Consider the following 24,171-nt stretch of genomic DNA (forward strand, 5'->3'; position numbering starts at 1 on the left):
ATGTGGGCCGAGGCGGCCGGGCCTGCTGGCGGCGCGGAGCCGCTGTTTCCGGGCTCCCGGCGGAGCCGCAGCGTGTGGGACGCCGTGCGCCTGGAGGTGGGCGTCCCCGACAGCTGCCCGGTGGTGCTGCACAGCTTCACGCAGCTCGACCCCGACCTGCCGCGCCCGGAGGTGGGTGAGCTGGGGCGGTCGGGTGGGGGATGCGTCGGAGCCTCCCCACCCACGGCAGAGCTGGGCAGGCCGGGGCGAGCCCTGGACGGGGCCGGGCGATCTCAGCGGGCCGCCTCCCTTCTCCCTCCTCCTTAGGTGGGGGTCGGGGCCTTCTGCAGAAATCAGCCAGCAGGGTGGGCCAGGGGGCTGCGGTCCCGCCCCGTCCAACAGTAGGGACCACGGCTGGGATTTTGCCCCCCTCAATACTGTCCCAGGGCCTGCTGTCACCGAGCCCCCGCAACCCAGGTGGACCTTTTCCTGCGGCATTGTCACTGTTTACATCGGTGGCCTATGCCTTATTTCACCCAGTTGCCCACCCAGGGCCTGCACCACGTCGGTAGCCTTTCCGATGCAGGTGTGGAACAAGTGGTCGCGAGGGCCGACTCCTAGAATCCTCAGAGGTGATGAGACCATAGGGGCCTTCAGACAGACCCTACTTGGGGGAGATGTGGATCTGGTGACCAGGGACATCGGGGCTGCTCAGAGCGGGGCGGGTTTGGGGGGGAGGGTCGGGGGATGAGGTGGAGCAGCAGGCCTCCAACACGTGGGACCAGATGTCCTGGTGGTGAGGGGCGGAGGGTGGCCCAGGCCCAGAGTGGGCGAGACTTGTTTCTGCTTAACTGGAAAGAGTGCCAACACCCTGAATCTGTAAGCACTGGGTAGGATTCAGAGAAGGGAGTGGTGTACCTGTGATGGATGAATGGGAGGGTGACTAGGTGAGGGCTGGGGCTTGTTTCTCGTGTGCCCTGGGTCTCTGGGTGGTGCCATCTGTCTCCCACCTGACTGCACAGCAGAGGGGGTGGAATCCAGAGACGCCCCCCTTGCCCTGCTCTGCCTGGGCACAGGGTCTGCACAGAGGCCATCCCTGGATCAGGGGCTCAGGGCCCATCAGAGCTCTGGCTGGGCTGCAGCCTCACAGTGAATCTCCTGCGTACCCGTGCTGCATCGTGTCGCCTTGGCGCATCTCCAGTCCCTTCATGGCTTTAGACTGTGGCGTGTTGTGATTGCTGGCAATTGTTAGCCCGAGTCTCGTGCCTCTTGGTGTCCTGGTACCTAGACAGGGCCTGGATGAGGCTTGTTTCTCCGCCTGGTGTTGGGAAGAGCTCTTGGTGGGGGAGCACCCCACGCCTGAGAGACCCTTGCCTCCTGAGCTTGGCAGATGGCCGGACCAGGCGTGTTCCCTCAACCCTCATCTACCCGGCGCTCTGGTCCTCATTGGCGGCTGGAGAGGGACCCCTGGGAGGGTGGGGGTGGGAGTGGGAGGCTGACAGCAGCCCAGCACTCATCTGGCTTTCATTACCTCTGGCAGCAGCTCGGCCTTTGTGTGCTGGGAGGGTCTGGCGGAGCGCTCACAGGGGCTGTGCAGGTTCGCTCTCTCCGTCCCTAAGGAACCAAGGGAGAGGCAGAGCTGAGCCCCACCCCTGCCTGGGGTCTTGCCTTCCCTCTCTGGCCCTGGCCCTCCTCGCCCAGCCTCAGCTCTGAGATCCAGCCTGTGGCTGCTATTTAAAAATCAAAGGGGAAACTTCTGGCTGGGTCAGGAAAACCAGGATCCTGGCAGGAGAGGAGGCCACTGCCGGAAACTGAACACAATGACCATTTACCAAGGGCCCAAGGGAGGGGGCGGGGAAGTCCCAGTCCCTCCTGCCGGCACCCCCTATCCTGGGGCTGGTTTCCTGGTGGCTATGTCGCCTGCCAGAGCTGACGCTGCGCACTTGGTCCCTGTCCTCTGGAAACCACCAGACAGTTTCTGCCTTCCCCCACACCCGTTTCCCTGCCTAGCTTCCACCCCGTGCTTCCCTCTGGGCTGCCAGATGTCCTCACGTCTGGGCTTCCGCTTATCTTCTCTATTCTAAGCCAAACCACCACCGACCCAGCTTGGCCTGCACAGTTCTTGCTTTCTGGAGGTGACCTGGTTGGTGCCACCATCTCTGGACAGGCTGTTGCTTTGGCCTGGCAAAAAGTACAGGTTGTGAGCCACCCCCTCACTTCATCTGCCTTAGACGAACCCTACAGAGTAGGTGCCAACACCACCTTCTAGGAAGCTAGGGGGTCAGAGAAGGGAAGTCTCTGACCTAAACCCCCGTGCAGCCAACAAGGGCCGCAGCCGGGATTTGACCATGGGCTATGTTCTCTGTGGCACCCACTGTGTGCAGGAGCCGTCAGGAATCGGAGAAGGCCCAGGCAGCCCAGATGCACCGAGCAGTAAGGAAGCTTATGGCTCAGAGGAAGGCAAAAGTGCTTTGGGCCACAGGACGCTGGGGAGAGCTAGCCCCCCGGAGGGAGCTAGCCCAGAACTGGACCCCGCAGGTTTAAAATGACAGCTAATAGGAGCCAGCAGGTTTTGGGGAGGTTCCGAGCTAAGTAATTTGCATCACCTCCTTTTGGGGTCAAGACTGGTAAGAACCCATTTGACGGATAAAGTCACTGAGGCAACAGAGGCTAATTAGATTGTGCAGAGTGACCAGGCTGGTCAGTGGCAGGGGCAGGATTCTGACCCAAGGCCTGAGGGCGGTTGTAGGTGGGCTGGAGTGGAGAGGGCCTCTCTGTATTCTCCCTTCAGCCTCCCACATCTCCCCACTGTTTGATCTCTTGATCGCACTGTGTGCAGGTCTTTGGTTTAATCGCCAGGGCTCATGAGCACTTTGACACTAAAGACCCGAGGCAAGGAGCCTGTCCCTGTGTGGCTGTGTCCCTGCGTGCATGTGTGCAGACTGTGGTCTTCCAGGAGAGCTTCCTAGGTGACTCCGAAGGGGCAGCCCCCAGGATCCTCAGGTTCCCCTCTTGCTCTGCTCCTCGGGACGGTCCCCCAGGAGAAGAGGACGACCAGGCTGGCTGGTCCTGGGTCTTTGTTTCTTCTCCAGGTGGGGGATGCTCAGGCATGCTGGCCTGTTTCCCAGGAAGCTCAGGAATGGCCCTGGGAGATATTCAGCTGCTTGTTGGCAGGGCTGGGGTCTGATTCTTAACCTGGAAGTTGGGCATTGGCAGGCCCTGTCTGCGTTGCCAGTGAGAAAAAGAGCGGGGAGATTTGTCACTGGCCCTCTGCAGGCAGGCTCGGAAAGAGCCAGTGGAGCAGTTTCAGGAAGCTGCGCCCAGGCAATCAAGGACTGGTTTCCAGGGGCTGCCGGTTGGCCACCCAGGTGACTCCCATGGCATGGTACCACCCTGCTGTGGCCACCCAGTCCCAGGGGTGGACTTCCAGCCTTGCAGGCCCAGAATCGCTGTGTTCACAGATATGCAGCACCAGCAGAGCAATGGTCCCCATTTGATTGTCGAGGGGCAGACACTGAAGCCTGCAGCCTCATGCAGGACAAACTGAGCTTTGAGCAGACCCAGTTCTTCCAGTTCCGCACACCTTGCCTGCCCACGGGCCGGGGAGGCAGGGGGATGACAGCCCAACGGTGGCTTGGCGGGCAGGGCAGGACACCTGCGTTGGAGGGTTTTGGCGTCTTCCTCCGTGGGAAGCTTGCATGCTTTGGCAGCCTCCCCTGTCGTTATTCCTGGAGACTTTTATCCATCTCAACCGAGAGGCAGGGAGCCTGGGCTCTGGAGAGTAGAGAACTATGCTGGGATGCCAGCTCAGTCCCCTGGCAGCTGTAGACGTGCTCCTGAGTCTCAGTTTCCTCATCTATGAAATGGACGTGATGCCAGCTCTCCTCTTAGGGTTCTGGTGAGCACCCTCGAGTGAAACAGGAGGTCTGAGGAGTAGCCAGCACAGCACTTGGCACAGCAGATAGATGGCACCTGCCACAATGAGGTTTTCTGATTAGGTGCCAGGGGAGTGGCCTGAGCCTTCCAAGTGCCCTGGGCTCCTGGGGTGCATCACCTGGCACCTTCAGCATGGCACTTCCCTAGCCTGGTGTCTTGCAGGCCTTTTGCCCAGGGCATGTCCACAAACCTCTCGGAGTTGCAGGTGCTGGAAAGCTGGCCCTGCCCCACTCCCCTGCGAACTTGCTGTGTGACCTGAGGAAATCCCTCCTGTCTCTGGCCCCTCCTCCACATCTGTGCCACAAGGAGTTGGACTCTGCTCCAAGCTTGAGACTGTGGCAGAGGCAGCGCCAGGCTGGGTGGGTCCCAACAGGCCAGGGTTCAAATCCCCGTTCTGGCTCCCACTTCCTGGCTCCTGATCTGGGCGAGTTCCTGCCGGGCTGTTTGCTTATCCATCAGGCAGGGCGTTAGGAGGGTTAAACGTGATGGGTGTCCAAAGGGCCTTGCACCCAGGAAGTGCCTGCACGTGCTGGGCACTGTGGCTGGTTAAAGTTGGGGCTGGACCTTCAGCTGGCCCTGCCCTGCATCCCCTTGGGACCAGCCCACCTTCCTCCTCAGCTGCCACCAGCCATGCCCCTCCCGGGCCTGGCCCTGTGTTCGCTTGACTGTCAGGGCTGAGTGTGGACAGGGACCCTGGATGCCCGAGGCTTGTGGCTGACCTGGAGGTCTGGGTCTCCCTTCTGCTTGAGGCACGATTTTCCCGTCAGTGAGTAGCACGGCACAGGCCGGCAGGGAGGGTTTCTGGAGAGATGGGCCGGCCTTTGGGAGGCTCAGCACAGGCTGGTTCCCAGCCTCCACTTTCCGAGGCCAGGGAGCATCCTGGTGGGCAGGCACCTCGTGTCGTCGCGGTCTGAGGCCACCTCTGTGGGTTGCCGTGCCCAGGATCAGGAAGGAATGTGGCCCACCAACACCCAGGGCTGGTCTCCTGTCATCCTGGGGCCTTGTCCATGCCCTGGGGATCAGGGTTGGGTCCACCCACCCGGAGCTGGAGGGCAGGCCCGAGGGCAGGAGGGTCACGGACACACCGTCCTTGCATTCCACCTTCCTTGGTGGGGCTCGTGGTCTTGAGAAGTCCTGGGCTGTCACTTCAGCCAGCACACGCCCCACCGGCTCCCCTCCTACAGGGTGCCCACCTCTGCAGGACAGAGAGGTGCACAGCAGCGTGGGCCCCGCACTGTCCCGGGAGCCTGGGTTCTGTAGAGAGTGAGCAGCCTTGTCTGATGCGTTTCACGTTTGGCTTTTGTATGGGAGCGAAAAGCTCAAGTCAGAAAGCTGCTCCCACCCACTGGGTTTCAGGGTGACTCAGCCTCTCTTTACAGTGTCCCTCGGCTAGTCCCCGAGCCTTAGGCAGGCCTCAGACAAGGTTCCCTCAGGTTTTTACCGCCCAGCGTCCATCGCCAGCCCCGTAGAGGATGTGGTGTCAGGTGTCATCCGGTACCATTCCGCCGTCAGGTCCCAGTGCCAGTCACCAGAGGGCTCATGCTGGGAGGAGGTGCCGTTGGCCTGGGCGGGGAGATGGCAGGGCTAGGGCAGGCCCCATGGGGCTCCTCAAGACCCTCACTGTTCTACCCAGAGGGAATCTGGGTTTGGCCTGTGGCTTCCTCCCTCTGTCAGCCAGGGACATGGCATCCTGCTGGCCTGTCACTCTGAGAAGGCTGATCAGATGACACGCTCAACCAGATGCCACCAGGCCCTGTTTCCCCCCCTCATCTTCAGGGTTCTGGCCTGTGTCCCTGGGGACATTGGGGTGTGGGGGCCCCTGCTCACCAGGGACCCCATGCCACCCTCACTGCACCGACCCAAATGTTAGAAGACCGGGCAGTGTGTTTACAGGCACAGCTGCCGACTGGGTCCCAGAGCCCGGGGACATCAGCATGCCTGCTGGGGGTGGGACAGGAGTGTCCCCTGAGTACACAGCCAAGCATGTGGTGTTTTTCTCCTAGCAGTCAGCTCATAGCGGCTGCCTGGGCGCCTCCCCTCGGGGAGAAGCATTTTGTCTGCATCAGCTGTTCACTAGGCTGTTTCTGCTCCTCCGCCTCTGAGCTCCCAGCCCTGCCAGAGTGCCCTGGGGCCCAAGCGCTGCCCAGATGGGGTGTCCGCTAACAGAGTGACCTAGGGTGGCCTGTGGGTGCCAGAACCCTACCTTTCTTGCTCCAGAGGGTCCCGGGGCAGCCGCCAGGGCTGTTGGCTTGCTTTCTCTGTCCTGTGAGGGGGGCTCAGCGCAAAGGGTAGAGGCCCTACTCTGCCACTTTGACCCCAGGACAGCTTGCTCTGGAGCCTGCACCTCCACCAATCTGAGCAGGCGGTTTAAACGGCCCCTGTGCTCCACGTAGCTCTATGGTCGGTTCCATGCCCGCTGCTGCTGTGACGAGAAGGGACCAGAGAAGACAGACTAGCTCCACGAGGGCTAGAGCGTCTCCCTGACCGTGTGACAGGGTGGCAGCTCCCTCACCCCAAGCATGTGTGGCTCTCAGCATCGGGCCTGCATCCCTCCCCACCACCCGGCCGGCAGAAGAGGGCCCCCGGGGGGTGGGGGAAGGGTGCAGGGATCATATGACACCAGGCAGGGCTGGGCCAGCTGCTGGCCCGCCAGCTCACGGAGGAGCCACTATCTAGACCTGCTCAGGGCCGAGGCCACCTGGCTTCAGCCCCTCCTGGGGATTGGCGTGCTTGGGGACACCTCTGTCCGGCAGGCACTGATGGTGCTCAGCCAGGACCTGGGTGCTGTGCCGGGCTGCCCCAGGGTTCATGTTTAGTCCCCTGTGGCGGGCTTGTCCTGCACGAGACCTCAGAGCCACTGCCGGTGACCTGGGCACTCAGGATACTGTCTGCCTCCCGGCTGGTCCAGATGTGGCTAAAATCGCTGGGGCGGAGAGAGACTCCCAGCTGAGCCAACAGCCTTCACAGGAGGCAGTCTGGGACCCCTGAAGAGGCCAGGGTGGTTGGGGGCGCTGGTCACTGTAACCCCTAATGCTTTGCTTTTCAAAGGAACGATTTTCTGGGCAGGGGACAGACGTGAGTCAGGAAAGGGGCTGAGCGTATGTCTCTGTTTTCCTGTCAGTGGAAGGGCCGGACCTCCCCTGGCGGGACTGTCTGTGGGGCGTGGGTGTGAGTATGCCTGTGGCTTCCCTGCTAACTTCCAAGAAATGGGGCTGGCTGGCTGTCCAGAGGCGGTGGCGGTCAGGAGCCCAGCGTGGTGCCCACAGCTTTCCTGTTCTATAAAGCCCAGAGTGGGAGGGTGACCTCGGGTCAGAGGAAGTGGACTTCCAGGATGGCTCCTGGGCCTCCCAGGGCCGGGCCTCCGGGGGTGCGCAGGAGGCAGGAGGCCGGGGTCCCGTCCACAGCATGCTGGACAGTCTGCATGACTCCTGCCGGGGTTGAGGGAAGGGCCCGAGTCAGCACTGTCCACCAGGCCTTCTCTGAGCTCCACTCCCACCTGGCTTGGGGCATTGACTGTGCGGTTAATGACCCTGGGCCAGGCCAGTACCTCCCACCTCCTTCCTAACCTCTGAGGTTGGTGTCCTCACCCCACCCCCGACCCCGGCTCCTCTACCTGCTGCAAGCTCATTCCATCCCTGGACACAGCAAGTGGCAGAGGGGGCTGTGAGGCAGCAGGGGGTAATGGTGGCTAAGTGGCCTAGGCCAGCCTGCCTGGTGCGGGGAGTCTGTCTCCTAAGACAAGGGCCTTTCCTTACTGCTTGGAGCCAGATGCCCCCTTCCTGTTCCAGCCCAGGCCTGTGGTTTAGGGCTCTGTGGAACCCCAGCATCTGCCTGGATACTGGCACCGTCACCTCTCACGCCCGTCCCCTCACGTGATGACGGTCAGGGAACTGGGAAATCCCATTGCCCAAGCAGGCACGAGGGCATGAATGAGCAGAGGGGAAGGAAGTGGCTGGGATGTGGCCGTCAGGGGTGCCCCACACCTGCCCAGATCCGGGCTGTCGGCACCTCAGAGCTGGGCCTGGAGGAGCTGCCCACTCCTGCTGGGTCAGCCAGGGCCCGCCAGGCTGGGCAGAGGAGGGGTGAGTGTGAGGACGCCCACGGGCCTCTGGCCCTGGGGAGGTGGGGGGACCTTCTCTCCGGGCATAGCCGCCTGGATGCGGTCAGCCGTGTCAGAGCCCCGGGACCCCCGCCTCACCGCTTACCTGAGGCAGCGTGACCTTGCACCAGTTGTTCCCCTCTCAGCCTCTATTTACCCATCTGTGAAATGGCTGAATAACAGTCCCCACTATGGAGGGGGATGACTTGAGGGTGGGTCCGTCCTAGGCAGGAACAGGAGCCAGTTACTAGGGGATCGGAAGCCTGGTGAACCCATCATGACCATGTCCCAGGTCGTGGCTAGCCAGGTTGGGGAAGTGGAGTGCCGGGACAGTGGCCCTCTGTGCCGATGTTAAACCCAGGCCCTCGAGCTGTGATCTCATTCCACCCCGGGCTGTAGGTCTGTGCAGCCACCAGTCTGTGCCCTGTCTGGGGAACAGGTTGCACAGGTCCATCCCCTGCACAGTGGCCAGGCAGGCCCCTGACGTCCCCACGCCCGGCTGCTGGGCGTTGTCTTCACAGAGCTCCACGCAGGAGATCGGTGAGGAGCTGATCAACGGAGTCATCTACTCCATCTCCCTGCGCAAGGTGCAGCTGCACCACGGAGCCAACAAGGGCCAGCGCTGGCTCGGGGTGAGTGCGCTCTGGGTCTCCACTAGGAGGCGCAGCTGGGGATCCCTCCCAGGGCTTTGCTCCTTGAGGGCCCCACAATTCTGATCCCAAAGGAAACGGCCCTCACTCCCTTCCCCACCCCCACTGTCTAGCCCAGGCTTGATCAGGTTTTCTGCAGCAAGTTTTCATGTTTGACCTCCCTTTTCCGGGTGTGCAGCCATCAGCCTCGCCATCCTCCATGCCTTTTCCCAGATGTGCACACCGTCTGGAGTAGTGGGGCTGTCTTCACCCAAGAAGAACAGGGTTTCAGGCTGTTAGGTCTCTGCAATTTGCCGTCTCCCAGAACACATCCCTGGGGTTCCTCCGGGTTGAGAGCCGGTGCCTGACTCAGCTGCGTAATGTTCCAGAAGGGAGACTGGAGCCACTGCCGCAGTTCAGCTCCTCATGGCGGTGGGGCCACTTCGACAGTGCTGCAGGAGCCAGGCACAGTGGCTCACGCCTGTAATCCCAGCATTTTGGGAGGCCGAGGCAGGAGGATCACCTAAGGTCAGGGGTTCGAGACCAGCCTGGCCCACCATGGTGAAACCCCATCTCTACTAAAAATACAAAAATTAGCCAGGCGTGGTCGTGTGCGCCTATAATCCCAGCTACTTGGGAGACTGAGACGTAGAATTGCTTGAGCCCAGGGCTGAGGTTGCAGTGAGCTGAGATCACGCCACTGCGCTCTAGCCTGGGTGACTGTCTCAAAACAAAACGAATCAGTGCCACAGGGAAGATGCCGTGTGTCCTAACGGACCAGTCCCTCCCAGCTCCTGGGTAAGCCTCTGTTTCCTCATCTCTAGAATGGGGATACCTTTTGTTGTTGTTGTTGAGATAGAATCTCATTCTGTCGCCCAGGCTGGAGTGCAGTGGTGCGATCTCAGCTCACTGCAAGCTCCTCCTCCCAGGTTCACGCCATTCTCCCACCTCAGCCTCCTGAGTACCTGGGACTACAGGCACCCGCCACCTCGCCCGGCTAATTTTTTCTATTTTTAGTAGAGACGGGGTTTCACCGTGTTAGCCAGGGTGGTCTTGATCTCCTGCCCTCGTGATCCCCCTGCCTCGGCCTCCCAAAGTGCTGGGATTACAGGCATGAGCCACTGCGCCAGGCCTAGAATGGAGATGTTTTGTTAGAACTCTCAGGTGACGCTTTTCCCACAGGGCAGCTACCATTACTCAGCTAACAACTGACTGACCTGAAGGTGTTAGTATTTAAATCATTCTCACACCTCAAATTCTACTTTAAATTTTTTTTCACTCTTTTAGAGACAGGGTCTCACTCTGTCACCCAGGCAGTGGTATGATCATAGCTCACAGCAGCCTTGACCTCCTGGGCTCAAGCGATCCTTCCCACTCAGCTCCCCAGGTAGCTGGGACTACAGGCGTGCGCCACCACACCTGGCTAATTTTGTATTTTTTGTAGAGATGGGGTTTTGCCATGTTGCCCAGGCTGGTCTCAAACTCCTGGACTCAAGTGATTTGCCCACCTCAGCCTCCCAAAATGCTGGGACGACAGGCGTGAGCCACCATGCCTGGCCCTGGCTAATTTTTAAGTTTTGTAAAGAATTTTTTGTAGAGATGGGATTTCACTTTGTTGCTCAGGCTGGTCTCGAACTCCTGGCTTTAAGCGATGCTCCCACCTTGGCCTCCCAAAGTGCTGGGATTACTGGTGTGAGCCGCCACACCTAGCCTGAAATTCTTTTAAAACTGATAACCTTTTTCTGCTAGAGACATTCAGTCCTGCCTCTTGCCACAAGCCACTGAGGGCTTGGGGTTCCATCTGAGTTCCAGGAGATTCATGTGCTGCCACTGACTGTCCTTCCTCTGTCCCACCCCAGTATGAGAATGAGTCGGCCCTGAACCTTTATGAGACTTGCAAGGTGCGGACCGTGAAGGCTGGCACGCTGGAGAAGCTGGTGGAGCACCTGGTGCCTGCCTTCCAGGGCAGCGACCTCTCCTACGTCACCATCTTCCTGTGTACCTACAGAGCCTTCACCACCACCCAACAGGTCCTGGACCTGCTGTTTAAAAGGTGAGCACGCACCCTTCACAGCATCGGGTGCACAGGGCCCCTCCCCCCCGCCCGGCTGTGGGTCTTGGCAATGCTGGTTCACTTCTGTGAGCCTCGCTTTGCTTGTATGAAAGAAAAACCGGGTGCCAAGAGGACCTCATGGGGTTGTCATCAGGCCTGGGTGGGATGAGGGGTGGAAAGTGCTTCCCCACCACCCGGCCCTAGGGAATGGGCTGCGGTGCTCGTATTTATGAGTTTCCTGTTCCCCCATGGGGAAGCGCTCTGCCCCAAGCCTCACTTGTATGTGGCCTTGGACAAAGCAGTTTTCCCACTTGTCAAGGACATTCCAGATTGTACCCGGGGGCTGGTGGAGGGGTCCAAGGGGCGCTCAGCTAGCTGGGAAGGAGCTGGTTGGGGCTCATTCATTGAACAAATGTATATGAAGCACCTACTGTGTGCTGGCCCTTTTCTAGGCATTTAATGTAATTTGATGAAAAAAAAGCAAAAAAAAAAAAAAAAAAATCCCTGCCCTCCTGGGCCTCCGTTCTAGTCGGAGAGTCAGACAGTAACACAAGACATCGTAAGCAGGTACGGTAGATGTGACGCCCTCACGGCCTCCTCTAGATACGGCTGCGTCCTCCCCTATTCCGACGAGGATGGCGGACCCCAGGACCAACTTAAAAAGTGAGTGAGCTTTGAGCCAAGAGGAAGGGACCCTGCCTCCAGCAAACAGTGGGAGAGTACGTGGGGCCGGGGCCGGGGCCGGGGCTAGGGCCAGCTGGGCAGAACCGTGGCTCCCACACCTCTTGCGGTTCCTGCTGGAGCGCTGGGGTCTGGGGGCTTCGCCTGCAGGAGAAAATAAGAGCAAGAGCTGTGGAGGGGTCCTGGGGTGGCCGGGGCTCAGAGCAGCTGCCAGCAGGAACCCATCCCACCATAGCCTCATCCCAGCTGGGCGTGGCTGAGTGTGCCCTGATCTGGGGGCCCAGGGCAGGAGGTAGGGTGAGCCTCTGCTCTCACATTGCCTCGCCCCTCAGTGAGTGCTTAGCGGGCAGGCTGCAGCCCTCTCTCTGGGAGAATGGGATCAGTGGGAAGATGAGACCCACACAGGTCTCAGAGAGCAGGCAGCTCACCAGCACCGAGCTACAAGTTGAGGAGGCGCCAGGGACCTGCGGATGCCAGGCAGGCAGGACAGAGCCTCGTTGAGTTCAAGGTCCAGCGAGGAGAGGGGCCGGGAGACGTGCAGAGGCGTGGGCGGGGCTTCCCTGGAGGAGGGGAGAGGTGGTCCCCATGTCCAGGGGCCTCCTTGGTTCTTTGCCTGGACAGCCAAGGGGGCTGGGGCCGATGGCCTCTGGATGGGCAGGGGCCAGCACAGGAGCCCAGCCTAGCTCAGGGGAGCCATGGTAGGGCCATGGGGAAGGGGAGCCAAGGCCTCTGACTCCGATGCCCACCCACCTGTCCCCAGTGCCATCTCCTCCATCCTGGGCACCTGGCTGGACCAGTACTCGGAGGATTTCTGTCAACCCCCGGACTTTCCCTGCCTCAAGCAGCTGGTGGCCTATGTGCAGCTCAACATGCCAGGCTCAGACCTGGAGCGCCGTGCCCACCTTCTCCTGGCCCAGCTGGAGCACTCGGAACACATTGAGGCAGAGGGTGAGGAGGGGTCAGTGCTGGGCCACACGAGGCGGCGGCTCCAGGGTCTGGTGCTGGGCCAGGGGCATAGATGAGCCTCAGACCACACAAGCAGGGCCCACAGGTGGGAGGGCAGCCTGGTGTAGGTTTTGTGGGTTCGAGGGCAGTGGCTGCTCTGGAACCCGGGGCTGTTCTCTTTGAAAAGGCATAGGAAGGGCTGGCATGTTTTTGAACTTTTTTCCTTTTGCAGCTCTGTCACCAGTGCCAGCTCTAAAACCAACTCCAGAGCTAGAGCTAGCTCTAACACCGGCTCGAGCACCCAGCCCAGTGCCAGCCGCAGCGCCAGCTCCAACACCAGCTGCAGGTTCAGAGCTAGAGGTTGCTCCAGCACCAGCTCCGAAGCTCCAGCAGGCTCCAGAGCCAGCTGTAGAACTAGAACCGGCTCCAGCGCCAGCTCTGGAACTAGAGCCAACTCCAGTACCACCTCCAGAACAGGATCCAGCTGCCTCCCAAACTCTAGAGCTGGAGCCAGCTCCAGTGCCAGTTCCATCACTAGAGCCTTCCTGGCCTTCACCTGTGGTTGCAGAGAACGGGCTGAGTGAGGAGAAGCCTCACCTCTTGGTGTTCCCTCCCGACTTGGTGGCAGAGCAGTTTACACTGATGGATGCGGTGAGCAGCTCAGCTTGGCAAGGCAGGGGAGGGCCTGCCTTCTGGCATCTGCTGCCCCATACCTACCATTCCCTGGTCCAGAGCTGATGTTCTGGTCAAATGCCAGCTCTACTGTTACACACCAAGTAACCAGGGCCAGTTTCTGAACCCCAAGTCCTCAGTTTCCCTCCGGACGGTAGAGATGGGGTCACCCCTGTCCTCCAGAGTGACTGTTCAAATTCCAGATGGAACAGACGGGAAGCTCAGCAGGCCTGAGCTTGTGGGAGTGGAGGGTGCTCACCAAGGTGCACCCATGGGTCACCCCCATCTGTTTAGGAGGCGCACCAGCCTCAGCATTCATTAGGCATTTGGTGTGTCCTGGAGCCCATGGCAGACACTGGACAAAGCCCCTAGTAGTGCGTCTGGATGGGGAGCAGACTGAGGCGTGCCATGGGGATGGCGGGGGTAGGGCGGTGGGGCACTGGGGGGGGGGGGGGGGGGGTGGGCAGGCGGTGCCGTTTGGTCCATGCAGGTGCAAGCCGCCTGTCGGCACTGGGGCTTGGTGAGCATGCGCGAGGCAGTGCTCCTCTTGTTCCCACCAGCATTTTGTCCTGGGTCACTTGCGTGCTACGCACCCCGCATGGACATGGGGGTAAAAATCCAGAGCGCCCCATAAGGCTCAAGCTACATCCTCAGCTTCCCCAGCGCCAGCCCAGACTGCTGGGGCAGGCCCAGGTGACGCTTACCCTCCTCTCCAGGAGCTGTTCAAGAAGGTGGTGCCCTACCACTGCCTGGGCTCCATCTGGTCCCAGCGGGACAAGAAGGGCAAGGAGCACCTGGCACCCACCATCCGTGCCACTGTCACCCAGTTCAACAGCGTGGCCAACTGCGTCATCACCACCTGCCTCGGGGACCGAAGCACGAAAGCCCCAGACAGGGCCAGGGTGGTGGAGCACTGGATCGAGGTGGCCAGGGTACGCCACAGGAGGGGCCTGGGCCCCTTCTTTGCCTTCATCTGTTCTCAGGTTGTGGTCTGCAGTCCAAGCCCCTGTACGGGCCCCAGTCCACTCTTCCCAGGGTCACGCTTTCCTGGACTCTCCCAGCCCACTGCCTGGATGCTCACGCCCTCCTTACAGTTTCCTTAGGTTGAGCTAAAATCCCCCCGTCATCCCCTGGGTCGCAGATGTGCCCTCTGGGGACTCCCTGGGCGTCTGTCTCATTAGGAGGGGAGGAGAGGCCAAGGGGGACAGAGGCCAGGCAAGCCGGGAGCCCCAGCCCCACCTCACACCGCCTGCTCTTCCCGCCCCAGGAGTGCCGGATCCTCAAGAACTTCTCGTCACTGTACGCCATCCTCTCTGCCCTGCAGAGCAACTCCATCCACCGGCTGAAGAAGACGTGGGAAGACGTTTCCAGGTGGGCATGCCTCTGTAGGAACTCCTGCTGCACCGGGGACCTCCCACAGGGCTGGCATTGCCCCCGTAGTGAGCCCGTGGGAGGCCACAAACCCTGAGCGCAGGGATCCTCCACGGACCTGAGCCGGCAGCTCTGCCTCAGAGCTCGGCCTCCTGTCAGATGGTGGGTTGAGCCACATCAGAGATTTTCAGGTATTTGTGTTGTAGCCACAGAACCCTTATGCCATTGAAATCAAAACCTTTGTGCCAGGCGCAGTGGCTAACGCCTGTAATCCCAGCTACTCGGAAGGCTGAGGCCAGGAGAATCGCTTGAACCCAGGAGGTGGAGGTTGCAATGAGTTGAGATCGGACCACTGCACTCCAGCCTGGGTGGCTGAAACCGTCTCCAAAAAAAGAAAAAAAAAAAAACCCTTTGGAAATAGCCGCTCACTGGAAACGGGAACAGGGGGTCCTGTTGCACCAACACGAAGGCCCCCTCCCCAGACCTGCAGAGCGTTGGTGCTCTGCGGAACCCAGTGTGCTGCGTTCAGGCAGCCTGAGGTCTTTCAGCTCTAAAATAAAATGGATTTGCACTCACACCCCTCCCCGCCATTGCTAGCTTTACTCCTTCTTTGCCCTTCTGACAGGGAGAGTTTCCGGATCTTTCAGAAGCTGTCGGAGATCTTCTCAGATGAGAACAACTACTCATTGAGCCGGGAGCTGCTCATCAAGGTGGAGTGGCAGCAGGCAGGGGCAGAGGCAGAGAGGCAGAGGCTGGGACTGGGGCAGTGGGTGGTGGCATTCGCTTCTTGCTGGAAAAGTTCCTTTCCAGTGTGCACAAAGAGGGAAGAGGGATCTGGCCCCTAGGCATTTGAGGGACAGGGCCCCGGTTAATCGGACACAGTAAGGGTGGCAGTGGAGGTTCCAGGAGAAGTAGATGGGCTTCAGGACCAGCAGGTCTCCAGCTTCCTCACTGGTCCCGCCTGCTGGGTGGGAAGGGGATGCAGCTTCTGCCCCCACACCAGCCCAGTCTGTCCCCAGGAGGCCAGGCTCCCACCTCTGTCTGTTCTGCACACCCAAGGAGAGGGCAGCCTGCCTACCCCAGGGACAGGAGCTGTAGGGGATACCAAGGGCCAGGTGACTGGACCTGGCAGGTAGATTTGGAGGCCCTGTGTGGCTTCCCCACCCTACCCTGAGACGAGACACTGACCAGAGAACCCTGTAGAATTCTTCTCATGGTACCCCGTTAGCCATGGCAGATACCCCAGATGACTGAGGAGAACTTTCAGGGACTAATGGATTCACGAGGCCTCAGAGGGAGTCAGGTGTCACTACCTGATTCCCCTGGCGTGCCCGGTCTGTGAAATGACATCTAGGGCCTCCCCCTCCTGCGTGGACAAACGCAGAGTTCCCTACAGGGGAGTATCACGGGGCTCCTGGGACACCTGTCCCTCTCCCTCCGTGGCACAGCTCTGCTGGGGGCCCTAGCATGCACAAGAAGCCCAGAGCATGGTATCCTGATCAGTGGCCAAACAGAGGTAAAGGCAGATGGGGCAGAGCCTCTGGCTAGGACAGACAAGCCTGTTCTGAGTCCCTGGGGGGCCCTGGGCAAGTCGCTGCCCACCTTAGGGCCACAGTTTCCTCATCTGGAAAACGGAGGAATGCCAGCTCTGGGGTACTGATCTCACGGAAGGTTCAAGGGAGAAAAGGAGTGTTCAGGCAAAACAGGACTGTAGCGCACAGTCTCTGAGGCCCTGCAAGGTAGGCACAGGTTTTTTTTTAAGAGGAGTTTCGCTCTGTCACCCAGGCTGGAGTACAATGGTGCGATCTTGGCTCACTGCAGTCCCTGCCTCCTGGGTTCAAGGGATTCTCCTGCCTCAGCTTCCCAAGTAGCTGGGATTACAGGTGTGCACCACCATGCCCTGCTAATATTTGTATTTTTTTAGTAGAGATGGGATTTCACTGTGTTGGCCAGGCTGGTCTTGAACTCCTGACCTCAAGTGATCCACCTGCCTAGACCTTCCAAAATGCTGGGATTATAGGCGTGAGCCACCTCATCCGCACTTTCCAGACGGGGAGGCAGGCTCAGGAATGCCAGGCTGCCAGCCCAGGACCCCACACTAGTGCGTATTGATACGAGGGTCAGCCCTGGAACCCAAGCACACTGGCAGCGCCCCAGGTCAGGGTGCCTGAGGGCTAAGGGCTGAGGGGATAGGGCCTCGCTGACCCTGTCCTCTCTACCCTGGCAGGAGGGGACCTCCAAGTTTGCCACCCTGGAGATGAACCCCAAGAGAGCCCAGAAACGGCCAAAGGAGACGGTGAGAGTGCCCGAGGCTGCGGAGGGGAAGGGGGCTGGCCTGGGAGTAGGGAGGAGGGGCCCTTTCCTCTGTAGCCATGGTGCCTATAGGCCCCATTAGTGGGGGCCCCCTCTGGACCCTGGCAGAGCCATGCCTGGATCAGCTGGTATCTGGGAGGACCAGCTGCAGCCACCAAAGGATAGGCCTGGCAGAGCCAGCTCAGGCGGGTGTGGGGCTGGGGAGGACCAGGGGCCACACGACTCAGGAACCCGGCATTTCCCAGATGCCAGCCAGGGAGGTAGCTAGAGGGAGTCTGAGGTCCAGCGAGGCTGCAGGCTCCAGGAGGCTCCCGGAGGTCCCCAGGCTGTTCCAAGTGAGGCCAGTTGGGTCTGGGGCCTGAGAAAGCCTTCAGGGGAGGGGTCTTGCTCATCCTTCTACCCCAATGCCACAGGGCATCATCCAGGGCACCGTTCCCTACCTGGGCACGTTCCTCACCGACCTGGTGATGCTGGACACCGCCATGAAGGACTATCTGTATGTGAGTATGCCGGGCGAGGCTGAAGTGGGGCCCGGGAGGAGATACCTTCCCTCAGCCCTGGGGGCTGGGCCGCCACACCTGTCCTAGCAATGAGCAAACAGCTCAATGCCCGGCTGGTGACACCCCAGGGCTGCCCGAACACAGAGCTGAAGCGGGGTTTGGCTGAGTGGGATACAGCCCGTCCCTCAGGCAGTGACCCTGAGCACAGGGAAGCCAGGCCCTCCAAGGTCAGACGGCACATGGTGGCTGAGCAGGGCCTTCTCGCCCAAGGCCTTAGTCCATTGTCCTTGGAGAGGGCTGGACAAGAAGTCCCCAAGCCTCTGCCCGCACGTCACCCTGCCCTAGTGCCCAGCACGGGCTCCAGTCCAGGGGTGTGTGCCCCCTGCCCCCTGGTGGGCGCTGTTGGTAGTGCAGCATGAGGTGGAGAGGCTGTAATGGTCAAGGGGTCGTTTTCTGATGGCCATTGGGTGTCCACCTTCCAGGGCAGACTCATCAACTTCGAGAAGAGGAGGAAGGTAAGCAGCTGCAGCCCTGACTGGGGGAGGGGTAAAAACAGACCCACCAGGGTAGGACACTCGACTCCCACCCTCTCCCTCTTAGATTCATGGGACATTTGGATAGAGAGAGAAGGGGGTCCCCTCCCACTGGAGGGTGGGGGTAGGAGGTTATAATCCAGGACCACCTCCTGGGGAATGGCTGTTGGAGCCCAGCTTCGAGGACAGGAAGGCCTGGATGGGAGTAGAGGTGAGGAGGGGGCCCCAAGAGCAAAGACCTGGAGACTAGCCCCTGTCCTGCCCGGGCCTTGTCACTGCCCTGTGCTTCCCTCCGCTCCCAGGAGTTCGAGGTGATCGCCCAGATCAAGCTGCTGCAGTCGGCCTGCAACAACTACAGCATCATGCCAGATGAGCAGTTTGGGGTCTGGTTCCGGGCCGTGGAGCGGCTCAGCGAGACTGAGAGGTGAGGCCGGGGCAGCAAATGGGGACAGCATGGGCAGGCTGTCCTGGGGGGCCAGCTCCAGAGGGCCAGCAGCTATGACCTATGGTCAGCGTCAGCTCCCGTTGCCTGCGGGAGGCTGGGACACCCTGACTCCAGCTTCTGGGCGGGTGCTGGGGGAAGGCCAGAGCATGGCCCCCGGTCATCACACCACTGCCCTCTGCTCATAGCTACAACCTGTCGTGCAAGCTGGAGCCCCCATCCGAGTCAGCCAGCAACACCCTCAGGACCAAGAAGAACACAGCCATTGTCAAGCGCTGGAGCGAGTAAGGGCCTGGCCAGGGGTGGCAGGGGCAGCGCCTCGGGCTCAGAAGCTTCAGGGCTGAGCCTGGGCTTGGGGAGTCAGGGCAGCTGGCACTGGAATCCTGCCCTGCTGCTGACTGGCCCTGAGACCGGGATGAGTTCCCCCCCACCCCCGCCTCCTTTGGGCCTTAGTTTTCTCCTCTGTGAAATGGGATGACACTAAATGCTCTCCCAGATGGCTGTGGTGAATGGAGTACTGGCAACTGTCCCAGCACTTAGCACAGTCCTCGGGCCCAGAGTGCAGGGGCTATGGGGTTGGGGTGTGTCTTTGGGGAGCCCCCTTAACTAAGCCGACCCTTCACCCAGCCGCCAGGCCCCCAGCACTGAGCTCAGTACCAGCGGCAGCTCCCACTCCAAGTCCTGTGACCAGCTCAGGTGTGGCCCCTACCTCAGCAGCGGGGACATTGCTGACGCACTCAGCGTGCACTCGGCCGGCTCTTCCAGCTCTGACGTGGAGGAGATCAACATCAGCTTCGTCCCAGAGTCCCCTGATGGCCAGGAAAAGAAGGTGACTGCCTGCCCTTCTCCCCAATATCCTTCCCCATCTCCCCACTCCAAATCCGTGCATGGGACCAGGAAGCCCTGGATCCTGAACACAGCTTCTAGAAGGTTCCCCATCTGGCTGTTGGCCTGGGGTGCCCCACAGGGCAGGGGGATCTGCTGATCTTGCCGTCTCCCTCAGTTCTGGGAATCAGCCTCACAGTCGTCCCCGGAGACCTCCGGCATCAGCTCGGCCTCCAGCAGCACCTCATCCTCCTCAGCCTCCACCACACCCGTGGCTGCCACACGCACCCACAAACGCTCCGTCTCAGGGCTCTGCAACTCCAGCTCCGCGCTGCCGCTCTACAACCAGCAGGTGGGCGACTGCTGCATCATACGCGTCAGCCTGGACGTGGACAACGGCAACATGTACAAGAGCATCCTGGTAAGCCGGGGGGGCGGCCTGGGTCCCTCCCTCCACCGGTGGCAAATGCACCCGAACGCGGTGCACCATCCCTTCCCTCCTGGGATCTCCTTCTAGTGGGGGGGAAGGACAGATGTCAGCCAGGTACAGAAATGAAGAAGGTAGTGATCAGGGACAAGGCTGGCCTGAGGGCAGAGGGAGAGGGAAGCAGCAGCCGTGCATAAGCCCCCAGGAGGTGAAGGGGCAGTACTGCGGGGGAGATGAGGTCAGGGAAGTATCTGGGGCCTGGCCACATAGGCCTGGAGCACTGTCAGGGCCTCGACTTTTTTTTTTTTTTTTTTGAGACGGAGTCTTGCTCTGTCACCCAGGCTGGGGTGCAGTGGCCGGATCTCAGCTCACTGCAAGCTCCGCCTCCCGGGTTCACACTATTCTCCTGCCTCAGCCTCCGGAGTAGCTGGGACTACAGACGCCCGCCACCTCGCCCGGCTAGTTTTTTTGTATTTTTTAGTAGAGACGGGGTTTCACCGTGTTAGCCAGGATGGTCTCGATCTCCTGACCTCATGATCCGCCCGTCTCGGCCTCCCAAAGTGCTGGGATTACAGGCTTGAGCCACTGCGCCCGGCTTGGACCTCGACTTTCTCAGGGAGGAAGACGACTGGCTTCCTCTGTCTGGCATGGGCTGGTACCAGAACCGCAGGGGTGTTGGTTAGGAGGCTGCTGTGGCAACCAGGCCGGGAGCCCTGGAGGGGCCAGCAGGGTCAGAGTCTGGATAGGATTTGCAGACAGCCGATGGGAGGTGCCCACAGAATGGGTTTGTCTGGAGGCTCTTTCTTCATCCTCCAGGTGTCCTGCGGCAGATGAACCATTTGTAACTCCCACCCTGTGTACCCCAGACTGGGCCAGGTGCCCCATTATTCACACACCCTCCCGAGCCTCTCGCTGCCGGGAGCTAGCATGGTTCTCATTAAGCAGTCACCGGTGGCCCTGTGTCCGAGTTCCGCCTGTGCTCTGGGCCTCAGGGTCAAGGGAGCAGGGGCCCGGCCTGCGCTGACCACACTGAGCATCCTGGCCGGCTCCTCCTTTCTTACCTCCAGGGCTCGGACTAGGGACTGTGTGTTCCCCAGGCTCAGTGATGCTGTAAACCTGGAGGGGCAAGTGCTTCCCAAGAAAGCGCGGGAGGAGGGAACAGGCTCTTATAGGAGAAGCAGGGTAGGAACTGCTGGGAAAGATCCCTCCTCATTCCACGGAGACCTCACGTGGGGAGCAGGAGAAGGTGACAAGGCCCTCTCTGGACCCGGCACCTGGCCAGAGGCTGTGAGTGCCTGTGCCCGGTGCTGAGGGGACTGCAGAGGGTCCTTAGCCACTGCACTCTCGGGGAGCTGCTCCAGGGTCTTTTCGCTGATGGCCCATCCCCCACCGCAATGCAGGTGACCAGCCAAGATAAGGCTCCGGCCGTAATCCGCAAGGCCATGGACAAACACAACCTGGAGGAGGATGAGCCGGAGGACTATGAGCTGCTGCAGATTCTCTCCGATGACCGGAGTAAGTCAGAGGACCAGAGAGCGATGGTGGAGGGGGCAGGTCCACACCACTCCCCAGCCCCAGGTCGGAAGTCTTTGGCCCCAGAAAATTCACCAGCAGAGTGTGGGTAGACACTGTGGACGGGGCAGCCCTGGCTGCCCCCATTGTCTGCTTGCTGTCCCCAGTGACCACTGGACCTCCCCAGTGTGTGCTCCTCCCTAGGCGTGAAGAGGCAGTTCAAAGCTCACATCATTGAGGAGCGAAAAGGCATTTTCACTGGGACAGGTTGGGACTGTCCCAACCTGTGGTCCACTGGAAGGGACACTTTCTGGCTAAGACAAGAAAACATGTGCTCTAGAAAGAATGGTGACCGCTGTAGACCAAAGTGTCAAGTGTTAAAATCCATGGGTGTGAGACTCTAAAACCAGAACAGGCTACTAGGAGGCCAACTCAGTGTTCTAGAAACTGGGAAAGTGTCAAGAACCAGTGCAGGCTCAGAGTGGGGTGACCTGGGCCTGGAGACGCTGGGCAAGTTCCTTAAGCCCTCTGTGCTTCTTTTCCCCAAATGGAAATGAAAGTAGCCAGTGGGTTGATCATATATATAAAAATCTATATGTATATACGTGTATATATATATATGTACATGTATATATAAAGCATCTATGTGCACCATAAAAGTTAACTACAAATATTATCATCTGTTTTCTTTCTAGTGAGCTGAACACTACCCCCCTCCATTAGCCCAGATAGTTAGCAATGACTCCTATGATCCCTAGAAGTTATAGTCTAAATCCTCTGGCAGCTTCTTGCACCATTTTGGTTAGGTGGGCAGGGTAGGTGGGACCCCCATCTTACAGAAAAGGAAGACTGAGGCCTAGAAAGGTTAAAGATTACGACGAAAAGCCACACCATGTCGGGAGGAGCACGAATCGAGCCCAGCTCTGGTTTACAGCAGGCTGTGGGCCAGAGGAGAGGGTGGGAAATGGAGCCAGGAGGAGGTGCTTGCTGGGTGCCAGGGTTCTAGAAGTAGAGGCCTACCTGGAATGGGCGCCAGAGCCCTGGGGCAAGCCTGTCCTTTCCTGGTTTTTGGAGCCCTTGTCCTGAGTGGGGCAGGATTCCAGAAGGTGATCTGGATTCTAGAATGCCTTTTCCAGCTGGGCAGCCAGCACTGCAGTATGGGCAGGACAGGGTGACCCTCTGCCAGCTCAGGCCAAGCCGGAGTGTTCTGGAGTCAGTCCCTGTTTAAACAAGAGTCATCAGGTTTTGTGAGGACCTCAGCAGAGTCTGTCCTCAGGCAGAGTCATTGAGAGGGGTCCTTGGAGTCCTGGAGCTGTATTGGAGGGGTATCTCAGGTCTGTGGCTCAAGACGGTCCTTATAGGGGCTCTCAAGTGGGAGGGGTATCCTGCAGGGCCCCCAAGAGCACCACTGATCACCCCTCTGCCCCTCCCCCACCAGAGCTGAAGATCCCTGAAAACGCCAACGTCTTCTATGCCATGAACTCTACCGCCAACTATGACTTTGTCCTGAAGAAGCGGACCTTCACCAAGGGAGTGAAGGTCAAGCATGGAGCCAGCTCAACCCTCCCTCGCATGAAGCAGAAAGGACTCAAGATTGCCAAGGGCATCTTCTGAGGGCATCTCCCCAGGGTCTGGCTGGCTGGTAGCCAAGCACTTATGGACCAGAGTGGCCCAGGCCAGCTGGGCACCTTCTTCCCACCTGCCAGCCCAGGGTACCCCAGACTCCAGTTTCATCCTGAACCTCTCCTGCTGCTGGGATTGACGCCTGCCATTGGTCAGGCTGACCCGGCCTCCCGTGGACCACTTGCTGCCTTAGGTGCCTTCTGCTCTCTGGAACCAGAGGACTAGCTGACTTTTGCCAAGGAGCAGTGCCAACGGGCATGGTGTCCTGCCTGCCCCCAGGCACCACCTCTGTACACTTCCATGACACCTTCCCAGGTGTGGGTCACTGCCACCTGTGCCATGGGCACCCTGGAGCACCCACTCGCCCGCCATGTCTGACCACTGCAGTTCTCTCCTCATACCCACGGGCATTGGCCTGTGACCTTCGCAGGGGTCCCAGCCCCTCCCACCACTCTAGCCTTTCTCAGGCTGCACCAAAGATTCCATCATCAGGGCCAACTGAGAGTGAGGGAGTCTCACCCACCACTTACCCCAGCCCTTCCCCGGGAGCAGAGAGCGACACCCTCTTCCTGGACCAGACTCTGCACCCGGTGAATGAGGACAGTCCCAGCTGAGTCCCATCGATGTTGAATCTCATGCCACTGCAAGTGCCATTCACCACTGCGTCCTGGGCTTTATGAGACCATGCAAGACGGGGGTTAGTGAGGAAGGAGGATTTGGGGTGGGGGTGGGGCGACTGAATATTTGTATAAAAAGAAAAAAGAAAAAAAAATGTTTACTGATTGGGGAGGGGCAATATTTATTTGTTGTAAATAGCAAATGCTAGACTTGAATATTATATTAAAATCCTGTTTCTACTATAGCCTGGTCATTGCAGTTTTGTTCTTTCATTGCCTGTCTGGATTAAAATGAGATAGAGATTCTCACGTTCCATGTTAAAATAAGGACTCTTGCAGGATTATCTAGTTATTTTATGCACAGGAAGAGCCAGCACCTTTCTCAGCACACTGAAAGAAACACAAAGCTTACCTTTCATACAGCAGATGTTCATTTCGGCATCATTAAATTGGGAAATGTGCTGAGACAGCCCTCAGAACTCCTGGGGCTAGAGGTTGGAGGTACTTTGACAAGGCATAGCAAGAATTTCTGAAATTTACTTGTCTTTAAAAGTAACATTTCTGGCCAGGCACGGTGGCTCATGCCTGTAATCCCAGCACTTTGGGAGGCCAAGGCAGGTGGATCACGAGGCAGGCATTTGAGAACAGCCTGGCCAAAGTAGTGAAACCCCATCTCTACTAAAAATTAAAAAAATTATCCAGGTCTGGTGGCAGGCACCTGTAATCCCAGCTACACGGGAGACTGAGGCAGGAGAATCGCTTGAACCTGGGAGGTGGAGGTTGCAGTGAGCTGAGATCACGCTACTGCACTCCAGCCCGGGCAACAGTGTGAGACTCCATCTCAAAAAATAATAAAGTAATATTTGTGACAAAAGATGGCAGAGTAGGAGACCCCACGGTTCAGTCTCTCCACAGAAACAATGATTAAAAAGAAAACTATCAGAATAAACTGTTTCGGGACTTGAATCTGATTGGACATAGTCACCGGGGGAACACTTGCTCAAGGGAGATGCT

The 24,171-nt window shown here is 59.3% G+C and overlaps 1 protein-coding gene across 7 annotated transcripts in view; it reads left to right on the plus strand.

Annotated features, from left to right (window-relative positions):
- Positions 1-23,402, plus strand: part of RALGDS (ral guanine nucleotide dissociation stimulator) — a 51,339-nt gene extending 27,937 nt beyond the window's left edge. For 3 of the 7 annotated variants that reach the window (XM_023189025.1, XM_023189020.2, XM_023189022.1), the window contains exons 2-18: positions 8,536-8,646; positions 10,503-10,696; positions 11,264-11,359; positions 12,138-12,325; positions 12,555-12,973; positions 13,711-13,926; positions 14,262-14,365; positions 14,991-15,075; positions 16,593-16,661; positions 17,092-17,178; positions 17,661-17,693; positions 18,014-18,135; positions 18,342-18,437; positions 18,781-18,982; positions 19,157-19,399; positions 20,806-20,920; positions 22,356-23,402. In XM_023189025.1, the coding sequence (XP_023044793.1) occupies positions 8,536-8,646; positions 10,503-10,696; positions 11,264-11,359; positions 12,138-12,325; positions 12,555-12,973; positions 13,711-13,926; positions 14,262-14,365; positions 14,991-15,075; positions 16,593-16,661; positions 17,092-17,178; positions 17,661-17,693; positions 18,014-18,135; positions 18,342-18,437; positions 18,781-18,982; positions 19,157-19,399; positions 20,806-20,920; positions 22,356-22,531 (2,556 nt within the window). In that variant the 3' untranslated portion in view covers positions 22,532-23,402. Of the gene's footprint in view, positions 172-8,535; positions 8,647-10,502; positions 10,697-11,263; positions 11,360-12,137; positions 12,326-12,554; positions 12,974-13,710; positions 13,927-14,261; positions 14,366-14,990; positions 15,076-16,592; positions 16,662-17,091; positions 17,179-17,660; positions 17,694-18,013; positions 18,136-18,341; positions 18,438-18,780; positions 18,983-19,156; positions 19,400-20,805; positions 20,921-22,355 lie in introns of all 7 variants that reach the window. The other 4 variants (XM_023189026.1, XM_023189021.2, XM_023189023.1 and 1 more) reach the window with 3 other exon arrangements.
- Positions 23,403-24,171: the final 769 nt, after the last annotated feature.

The sequence above is a fragment of the Piliocolobus tephrosceles genome, chromosome 14 (assembly GCF_002776525.5).
Source record: "Piliocolobus tephrosceles isolate RC106 chromosome 14, ASM277652v3, whole genome shotgun sequence".
In the NCBI taxonomy this organism is placed as follows: Eukaryota; Metazoa; Chordata; class Mammalia; order Primates; family Cercopithecidae; genus Piliocolobus; species Piliocolobus tephrosceles.